The sequence below is a fragment of the Chrysochloris asiatica genome, unplaced genomic scaffold (genome assembly GCF_000296735.1).
Source record: "Chrysochloris asiatica unplaced genomic scaffold, ChrAsi1.0 scaffold00389, whole genome shotgun sequence".
In the NCBI taxonomy this organism is placed as follows: domain Eukaryota; kingdom Metazoa; phylum Chordata; class Mammalia; order Afrosoricida; family Chrysochloridae; genus Chrysochloris; species Chrysochloris asiatica.
Window position 1 is genome coordinate 683,840 of NW_006408907.1, and position 11,124 is coordinate 694,963.

Here is an 11,124-nt window from a genome sequence, read left to right on the forward strand (position 1 = left end):
CAGGTTCCACTCACAGCCAGTAAAAGTAATGGTGAGCCTTCTAACCGTCGGAAGCGAGCGCGCACTCTTTGACTCTGCAGGAGGCACCGTACCCCTATATAAGGAGCGCAAACGCGAGCCTCCGCGCCAGACATTCCGACTCCAGAAGAGCGTCTGAACGGTTCCCAGCCCCAGGCCCAATCAGGGCATCACCGCTGCCACCAGTGCCAAAGACTGAGACGCACAGCTTCTTCGACAGCGCCTAGGATGGAGCCTCAACCCAACTATGGCCACTATGATGCCAACTACCGTGACATGGGACTTGGCCCTTACAGGGAAGAACCGGATGGTCAGTGCCTGGACGGGGGCGGTGCTTCGCGCAATACTCCTGGAAATGAATTTTCCCTGGGAGAAGTCCTGTGGACGGGACTCTACGTGGCCACCACCGTCGCTCTTCCGTCGTGGCCCCGAGCCTCCCGCCCACGCTCCCTGAGCTACAATGCCTTAGTCTTTTTTTCTTTCTGTCTTTTCTCCTTTCCCAGATGTTTCGCGTACCTTGTCCCGATTGACTCTAGCGGAAAGAGATGAGTTCGCGCGCCCCTATCCTGTGCTTGGAGCCGCAGCTGCAGGAGGCGACGGCTACGCTGGCGCTCAAATTTACGGCATCCAGAACAACGACTGCCAAGGTGGTTACTTCCAGGAGCCCAGGCAACCACAGGAGGCGGCGGGCCTCCTAGCTGAGCCCCGGCCACAGAACGGGGAGAGGGAGCACCGCCGCTACCGCACCTCCTACACCGCGGAGCAGCTTCGGAAGCTGGAGAAAGTTTTCGAAAGCACTCCGTACCCCGACGTGCATGCGAGGTAAGAGACTTGTTCTTGGTACGCGCTGTTCTCCACGGGGCTGGAACTCCTCCTAGGGCGCCCTTCCCCAACCCAAGCCAAGGCACCCCACTCCCCCACCCCCCAGGAAGCCCACTCTTGAACTCCTTGGTTGGGCTGGTGCCTATGGGGCTTTCAGGGTTCAGGGCTGTGAAACCAGGGCGGTACTAGTTCGAAGCGATTGAGAAGGGTAAGATCCTGCCATTTGTTTAAGATTTTGATTACTTATTCATATAGTAAATTTTTTCGTTGTTTTAAAAGTTTTAAATATTGCATTCAAATAATATTTATCGAGGCTTTGGGTATACCACACTGAACGCTCTTATTTCGTCTGATCTCGGAAGCTAAGCAGGGTGGGGCATGGTTAGCACTTGGGAAGAATAATATTATTTTTGGTGTCTACTAAGTTGAGGTTTTTTTGCTTGTTTGTTTTTTGGCGAATTTTAATTTTTTTAGCGGGAGGTGAGTGCAGCATTCTCCATTCTGTATTACAGACCCTGCCACGTGGAGCGCAGTTTTCCAATCACGTGGCTGAGCCTTGGACTTTACAATGATTGATCCCCAGTCTTGGATACTGGGGCCAGGCCTGACTTGGCAGGGATATGGGGAACCAGGATGGGTCCCTGTGGAATTTAGTTCCGTTTGTATTCTGCCTTCACCCGCCAAAGAGTCAAAAATAATTTCCTTTGAGCTCTGGGTTGATGATATTTGGAGTTACCTCTACTCTAGTTCAAAGCGTCCACTGATTTAAAGATGTTTTGGCTTTTTTTTTTTTTTTTCGTGGCAGAAGGATCATCTCCCAAGAAAGATTTCCGGGGTAGTTCTTTGCAATTCCACAAATAGAAAAAAATAATTGAGTGGTATTCAACTAACAAACATACTTGCAGTTTCTCACATACATTTCCTTTTTCATCTTATTTAACAGTTAAGTTATTCACATGAAAACACTCTAAAGCAACTCTAAACCTCTATTACCAAAAAAAAAAAAAAAAAAAGTATTAGGGATGGGGTCTGGAGATTTAAAACAAGCAAAAAATGTGCAGCCATATCCGAGATTTCAAAAAGTTTGTAGGAAGTAGAATGAGAAGATAATGGTATTTTCTCCACGAATGTTTTGCATAATTCCAAATACTAAACATTTTTCAATTCCTCCTCAGAATGGCGATTGCAAAACACCTGGATATAAATGAAACCAAAGTGCAGGTCAGTAAATCTTGAAAATACCACTTGACAGTACAGCCATTCTAAAACATGCTTCTTCAGGACCTGGACATTCTCAAATTGTGTGTGTTGTGTTGTTCTTTCCATGTGGTTGTTGTTTGTTATGTGTCATGGCATCCGTTCCAACTCATAGCGACCCTGTACAGGGTTTCTGAAGCTGTAAATCTTTATGGGAGCAGAAAGCCTCATCTTTCTCCCATGGAACAGTTGAACATTGGAAATTTTAGGGGATAAAAATGGGACAAGTAAACTTGAGCTTCTGGAATTTTCCCATTACCAGAGAAAACATGATTTCTTAAAGGGAAAAAAATAGAACTTCTCCTAATATACATAGCATGTATACTTTATATTATCCAGTGGAAACTTATATTCAACTAACAAACATACTTGCATATCTTCGTGGAACTTGACAAGACTGTCTTGTTTTTCATGCCTGGCAAGTTTTCTGTCTTTGACAGTGGAGTCTTACCAATTATCTATACCTCCATATTTATATAAAATATTTGAATTTTCCTTCCCTGACAGGTTTCTGTCTTACACAGTTTCCATCCGGCTTTAGCAGGTTTTCTCTATGAGTGAGAACACTCCACGGCACATAACAGCAACAACTGTATATTTATATATAAAGGAGCCCTGGTGGCATTGTAGGATAAGCACTGGGATTCTAAATACAAGGTTGGCAGTTCAAACACACCACAACTCCTTGGAAGAAAGCTGAGGTTTCTGCTCTCATAAAGATTAACAGCCTCTGAAAGCCTATATAGGCTTGCAATGAGTCAGAATCAACTTGATAATAGTGGGTTTGATTTGGGGTACACCCACACACACACAAGCGTCTAAGAGTTCATGAAAAAATTCTGTTATCTTGTAATTCCATGTTACCATGGACTTTTTGAATCTCCCTCGTGAGTGTATTTGTGTTATGTGTGTGTGTATTCCAACTCCTAACACTGCTCCAACTAATCTAGGAAGTACTCAAATCAATGCATTGAAGAGTCTTGACTGTTTTACAGAATATTTAAAACCAGGCATAAGCTCTTAGCAAAGTAAATATAAATATATAGGTTTTGCGGCAACAGAATAATTCACACACAGACCACAGTACACGATTGATTAATGTATGTTTGGTTAAACTGAGACTGATAGGAGTAGATAAAGTCCTAGTGCCTGGTCTTTCTGTTGTTTTTAAGTGTTGTGTAAAGCAGTGTAGACAGTGGTGGCTGCCCTAAATTTTAATTATCTAGTGTGGCACTGTGGGATAAAGCACTGCTTTATACTGTAGAGTCGGTGGTTCAAGTCCACCAGCAACTCCTTGGAAACACTATACAGGGTCATTATGAGTCGGAGCCGACTCAAGGCACTAAACAAGCACAGTTTAAAAGAGCCCTGGTAGAGTAGTGGTTACGAATTGGGTTGCAAACCACAAGGTTAGTAGTTTGAATTCAACAGCTTCTCTATAGGAGAAAGATGAGGCTTTCTGCTCCTGTAAAGATTTACAATCTCAGAAAACCTATACAGGTCCACTATGAGTCAGAACCGACTTCACAGCACACAGTCACCCCAACTAGAATTGTTTGAGGAGTCCTCATGGTACTGAGGATAAACACTGGTCTGCTAACCACATGATAGACAGTTCAAACCCACCAGCTGCTCCATGGGACAAAGATGCAGCTTTCTGTTTCCATAAATATTTACAGCCTTGGGAACCCTATACAGGGTCACCATGTGTCAAAATAAACTGGATGGCAGTGGAACATTGCTAAAATAAAGTCACATTATGGTGCTAATGGAGTCAAGCTTTGTAATTTTGCCTTAACGAAACAAAAAGAGCCATTTTGAATAAAGTTCCATCTTGGAGTCCTGGTGTGGAACTGTGGCCTAATGTGTCAGACTGCAGTCATTTGAACTCCAAGGTTGGTGATTGAAGCTCACTAGCTGCTCCTTGGAAACCCTACACAGGGTCGCTATGGGTTGGAATCGACTCTACGGCATTTAACAACAGCCTAGAGCCCTGGTTGTCCTGTGGGTTCAGAGTTGGGCTGCTAACCACAGCAACGGCAGTTCAAACCCACCAGCCTTTCTGCAGAAGAATGAGACTGCTTTTGTGACAATTTAGTCTTGGAAACCCTATATTAGGGTTGCAAGGAGTCAGAATGTAATCCTTGGCAGTGGGTTTTCACCTGTTAAGTGCAGTCGAATTGGATCCGACTCATAGTGACCCTGTCTAGGGATTTCAAGGAGCAACTGGGGGATATGAACCTCCGACCTTTCAATTCAAACCAGTCTTGTCACCCAATGCAGAGCCACACCAAGACTCTGGGTTTAAACCTAGGAAATTATTAAAAACAGTAGAGAAAAATTGTTTATAGTCAGATTCCATTTTATGGCACTACCAAATGCATAGAGTCCTGGTGTGGAGTTGTGGGTTAATGCCCCAGACTGCAAAGCCGTTAGAACTGCAAGGTCGGCAGTTCAAGCTCACCTGCTGCTCCTAGGAAATCCTATACAGGGTTGCTGTGGGTTAGAATTGACTCAATGGCACTTAATAACAACAACAAACCATATGTATATGTAAATATGCTCTTGAGGAATTTTCTAAAATTTTAAGTTCTCCCCCTTCCCCTTTTCCACATATATTGTTTTGGGAAAAAAAGTAGGATTTACTTGATTGGAGTGGGGCGTCAGTGCTCTCAGTCGAGACCAGAATCTTACCTGTTATTTTGAAATTTTTTTGTTTTCATTTACTCGAACTTAATTTGTAGGTCATGGGATCAAAAAGGTGACTATTTGAGATCATAGAAGCTGTGTCAAAAAAGTATTTGCTGGAAAATAAAATAAAACCAGGATGGGCTGGTTAACTTTGCTCAGCAGTGGGTGGGTGGGACTGCAGTGATGGAAGCAGGCTGCAGACCTAGTAGAGTAAATGTCCCGAAAAGCAACCCAGTGAAGCAGGCCACTGAGTGTTGGCATCCTAATTCCACAGGTATGGGTTGGCATCCTAATTCTATAGGTATGGCTATAACAAGTCTGGCCTTAGGTTGGGTGAATGAGACTTTCACTTTCTCAGATTAGGCAAGACAAATTCAAAAGAAACACTGGGAAGTTTAGTGAGTTGCGTTCTCCTCTTCATGGATTTTTGAAAGAATAATGAGCCACAAGACATAAATATAGGGGTGAGGGAGTATTCTCATCTGTTTTGAAATTACAGCATGAATTTCCTCCCAAGAAACTGTTAATCTGCTTCACTCCACTTTTGCAAATAGTTTCAGTGTCCTTAAGTCGATTCCAGCTCCTAACAGCTCTGTATAGGTTTTCCAGGGAGCCACTGGTACATCTAAACCACCAACCTTTTGGTTAGCAGTCCAGTGCTTATCCTAAAGTGCCACACCAGGACTCCTTTTCAAATACAGTAGGCCTGTTTTATGAAACCAGTATTGGGAAATATGGAGCTAATATCAATATATTGAGAGTGTGGTGGCGCCATACGATAAGCACTGGACCATGAATGACAAAGTCTGCAGTTTGAGCCCACTAGCCGCTCTGTGGCAGAAAGATTTTTTTTTTGTTTTTTTACGCCTTGGAAATTCTATAAAGGGTTGCTATGAGTTGGAATCGACTTAGCGACACTTAACAACATCAGTATATTACATGAGTCGAAGCTTAGTCACTGGCAACCAACAACAACTTGGCATATATAACAGTGGTCCTTGACTATGTTTACAGAAATGTTACCACTGGTACATTTGTATCTTTCTGAAATAAGGTATTACTCTAGCCTTTAGATTATATATTCATGCAGTAGAAGGATCCCACATCCTAATATTGGAGAGCGAAAACAAGGCATCAGGCTTTAGAGGAGTTCTCGGTCTCACTTTGTAGCTTGGGCTTTTCAAATTGGCAGCCATTTCTCTCTGTTTGACTTTAAATGGGATCCATTTTTTACCATGCTCACAGTCTTCCACAAACAGAGTAATACTATTCTTAGTGAAAGGGAGGCAGAGGCCACTCAACAACTAATGGTCTGCTGCAGGAGACCAGCTTTCCTTTACCCTGTTACCAAGCAGGAGAATTAACAGCAGGAAGCTGGTGCATCAATAGGCATCCACAAACTGGAAGAAAGAAAGAAATAGAGACAGAGTCCAGTGTGGCATTGTAGAATAATACACTAGACCACAAGGTCAACAGGCTCGGTGGTACAAACTCACCAACTGCTCCTTGGAAACCCTACACAGGGTGGCTATGACTTAACAGCACTAACAGCAATAGCAACAAATATATATATGTGTGTGTGTGTGTGTGTGTGTGTGTGTTTGTTGTTGTTGTTTTTAGGTGCCATCAAGTCGGCACCAACTCATAGCGACCTTATGCTACCAGAGCTCCTTTGGGCTTCCCTGTAGGTGCATGGATATTTTCCTATCACAGACAGCGTTGTGCCTCATGACTGATCCGGATATGTTCCTTTTGACAATGAATGCAACACCATTCATTGTCAATTTGTTATTTTTGGCATAGTAAACCATGTGGTCATCAGATTGAAAATGGCCAGTACCAGTCCATTTCAGCTCACTAATGCCTAAGATAATAGAGCTCTGGTAGCGTAGTGGTTATGAATTGGGCTGCGAACCACAAAGTCAGCAGTTTGAAACTACCAGCTGTTCCACGGGAGAAAGATGAAGCTTTCTGCTCCCGTAAAGATTTATAGCCTCGGAAACCCTGTACAGGGTCGCTATGATTCAGAACCAACTCCATAACACACAGCCACCAATGCCTATGATATCGATGTTTATATGTTCCATTTCATTTTTGACAACTTCCAGTTTTCCCAGATTCATACTTCATACATTCCATGTTCCAATTTTCAATGGATGTTTACAGCTGTTTCTCCTCATTTTGAGTTGTGCCCCATCAGCAAATGAAGGCCCCACAGGCTTTACTCCATTCACGTCATCACAGTCAACAATACTTTGAGGAGGCAGCTCTTCCCCAGCCTTCCAGCCTCATTTTCTGGCACTATATCTGACAGTGTTTTTCTGCTATCCATAAGGTTTTTAGTGACTAAATATTTGGAAGTAGTTTGTCACTCTTTCTCTTCCTAGTCTGTCTTCATCTGGAAGCTCATCTGAAACCTGTCCATCATGGGTGACCCTGCTGATATTTAAAATACCGGTGGCATAGCTTTCAGAATCACAGCAACTCACAAGCCACCACAGTACAACAAACTGACAAATGAGTGGTAGATATATATATATATATATATATTTAAATTGAAAGGAAAACAGCAAATCATTAGGTTTAGTTCTGAACTAAGCTTGCTCATTAAGGGTAAAATGAAGGGAGGAGATGCAAAGTTAACTTTCCTCAGGTTTTTTGCTGCTGTTGTTGTTAAATGCTGTCAGTGGGTTCTGACTCATAGTGACCCTGTATAGAGTTTTCAAGTTATGGTTGGTGGGCTTGAACCACCAACCTTTGAGTTAGCAGTACAGTGCTTATTCTACAGCATCATACCAGACATTTTAGCAATAAGGAGATAATTTCTGTTATAATTTAAAATGTCAATGGCATAAACAATTGCAGTTTTGTCTGTGTATGTGTGTGGTTTTTTTTTCAAACAGGACATTTATTAACTGTTCCAATATACTAAACCAACCCCTTTCCCCCCTCTGATTGAAGGTTTGGTTTCAGAATAGAAGGGCCAAGTGGAGGAGACATCAGAGAGCACTGACGCTCCAACACAGCATGGCCCTGCACCCCCTGTCTATGGGGGTCACCTTTGATAGACCCTATATGGAGCCTACTTGGAGAGCTGTTCCTCTTGTTCCACAGCCACCCAGGCTGCCTATGCCATCTGGACCACTTGAGCCTCCTATGCCATTCAGGCCTCCTGTGCCATTAATGCTTCCTATACCATTTAGGCCTCCTATATCTCTAGGGCCGCCTGTGCTACATGAGATTCCTATGCAAGCCATGCAGGCTGCTCCTCCTTTGGGGCTGGCCCCTGTAGACATGGGATGGGCCCCTGTCTCCAACAGTCACTCCCCAGGTTCTATTTTCTAAAGTTGAATTTTCCTGACAGTTATTCCAAAGTGCTTTTCTGCAGGATGCAAACTGCACAGCATCTCAAGTAACTCACTTAATGCATGTTAAATGAGTTGAATAAACAAACAAAGTTAGTGCCCAGTATATTTTTGAAGGGAGTGTTTGTATATTTTCAATAAAGATGAGAATGTTCAATGTATTTGTTCTTGTGTGTCAAATGGGGTTGGGAAGGTATGGAGGTTTCCTTTCATGGGTCTCACATCCCTGAGTCACCATCAATACACCTTGCAAGTCAGCAGTTTCCCACATGCCCATTGCAGGTTTACAAGATCCAGACTTTGTATTTCCTCCCCATCATCAGTCTCATCCTGCTCCCTTGCGTAGTCATGCATGTACAAGATGGGGCAAGGTGAGTCCCTAGTGAGAGAACAATGTATTTCAAGCCAGAGCCAAACTCCATTGGTGCTGACAAGCTCAGCCATACTCTGGATACTAAGGGGAACCTCTTAAGAGGCTACTCTGGACTTTATGAAAAGGTGGCAGCCACACTTTCTGGTCCTGCAAATGATGTTCACTTACCCAGTGATCCTGCTGCTTCAAAGCAGGTGCCATCAAGGCCAGAAAGAACCTTTTCTCCCCTTCCTGCTCCAGTTCAAGTGTACTTCGTCACTTTCAAAATCCTTGTGAGAACCCTAGTGCCTGCTGTTTAAACACTGAAGCAACCTTTGGTTTAATGTTTCTGGAGGAAACTCATCAGCTCTTTGCTTTGTTGATAACATATTTACATGAAACTGTGAGGCTGGGAAACAAAAACAAACAAAAAATGTCAAGGGTGAAGGGGGTCACTTGCTTGCTTTAAAACAAGTGGTATTCATTAAAACCTTTGCTTTTGAGCAATGCCACACAATGTACAGGAATTTTATGAATACAGTCTTACTATGAAGTGATTGCAGTGGCTTTAGATAAGGGTGTATGGTTACACCAGAATTTCCTTGGATAGGGGAGGGCAAGAGGGTGGCAGGCAAGTATCAAAGACCAGTTTTACAGTACTCTTTCCAGTTTGAAGGGAGATTCTGTTTTGTTGGGCAGGTATAGAATTGTTTGCAGTGTTGTCCAATACACTTCATTCTTTTTTCTCTCCATACATGGATGGCAAACATGAGCAAAACTATATATAGCATCTAACATGAGACTTCTGCAGAGAAAAGGAGGACAACCCTATCCTAAAGACCGCTAGCCCTTTTTGTGCTGTTGTTAAAGTGCCAGCGAGTCAGTTCTGATTCATAGCAACCCTGTTTAGGGTTTCCATGGAGTGACTGGTGGATTTGAACCGTTGACCTTGAAGTTAGCAGTCCAGTTCCCAGTGTGCACGCATGCGTATCCACTACCATCCTCACCAAATGAATTTAAAACCAAAACATTTCCTAATTGCTGACACCTTCCCTTCTTGTTAAACATCAGATTCCTCAATTCTTTAAATTATCTCAGAACTACGGGGCCCATGCAAAAAAAAACTCCAGGACCCCATCCAGCCTTGTCACCCTGAACTCAAAGTCAAACCTTTCTCAACACAAATCCCTTATATCCAGTCTGAGAAACCAACAAGTTTTTCATCTCGGACTGACAAGAAGAAGCATAAATTTGGCATATAGAATTGCACCACTCACACTCCTACCTTCAGTTGGTTAACAAGTTCTACACGGACAAGGATCTTGGTCTGTTTTGTTTATTGCTGTATCCCAACACCTAGAACAGTTACTGACACATGGGACACATATATCCCATAAGCGGATCTTGAAGAATCATACATACTATTTTTAATCATATCTATTGCTTTTGGGAGTCAGATGAATTAAGGTGGTGAAATGGGGGCAGAAGAAATATACAAAACATTCCTGCACATGATAATGTCCCCTCAAAAGTAATCTCATAAAGAGCATTATTCTTAAAGTGCATTTCATATATCCCTTAGTCATGGATCAGAAAATTATTTTAATATAAGAAAATTACTTTGATTTATATATTTAAGGTATATATATGTATAGAACCTGGCTATCAGGTAATAGGTTCACTCGAAATAGGTGGTTTTGTAAATATTTTGGCTGCAAAGTTACAATCTCAGGTGAACTACAGTAACTTCAGCAATTTATGTTGTTGTGAAAGTGCCGTCGAGTCAATTCCGACCCATAGAAACCCTGTATATGGTTTCCAAGAAGCAGCTGATGAGCTTGAATCACCGACCTTGCAGTTCAAACGACTTTTCAGTGGCCCTCAGTGCCACACCAGGACTCTTCAGCACTCTGCAGTAGTATAATTTTGGGTGTGCTCCTGCTTTCTAAAGTGATTTCACATTGAAGAACACATGCCAGCAAGCTGCCACAGTTGTAACTTTTATGGTAAAATTAAGCAAAGAAAAGCTATGTACTATTGAAGGAGAAAGAATATTTCTTAAATTAAAACTAGATGTGTGCGTTCCATAGACTTCTGTTGACCTTGAGATGAGAGCGAGAAGAGGAAGTGCTGGTTGGTCCGAAGTTTGGGGGGACTTGGGAACTTTTGAGCCCATGGACACTGACCTAGACATGGAGGGCTAGAGCTGAGAATGAAGTGTTCGGCTGATAATGAAGTGGGGGGAGATGCACAAGAACACCCAAACCTTCAGATAGTACCCATTTGACCTAGGTTAGATGGCTTGATGATCAGAACTCGACTAGAGGAAGATAAAGAAATTTAAAAAGCAAGTATAAATTGCTACAATTTCATGAACTTTACCTATATTTATGGATGTAGTAGCTCAAAATACCAACTGAGAGGGAAGGAGTCTTCAAGGATCAATCCTATCCCCTCTGTATGCAGGGTAGATAGGGACGGGCAACTTAAACATTGGCTAAATTTTCCTAACATCATGAAAAGTGAAAAGATAAGCATTCAAGAATCTCAATGATGGACAGACCCTAAAAGACAATCACAAAGACATATAATAATCAAGCTCTCCAAAATCAAAGATAA

General features: G+C 42.6%; 1 protein-coding gene across 1 annotated transcript; it reads left to right on the forward strand.

Moving 5' to 3' along the window:
* The first annotated feature begins 246 nt into the window (after positions 1–246).
* On the forward strand, positions 247–8,133 carry ESX1 (ESX homeobox 1). Its single transcript, XM_006876538.1, has 5 exons — positions 247–328; positions 522–840; positions 1,315–1,320; positions 2,016–2,061; positions 7,750–8,133. Exons 1-5 carry the CDS (start codon positions 247–249, stop codon positions 8,131–8,133), a joined length of 837 nt encoding a protein of 278 aa, XP_006876600.1.
* The last annotated feature ends 2,991 nt before the right edge of the window (positions 8,134–11,124 follow it).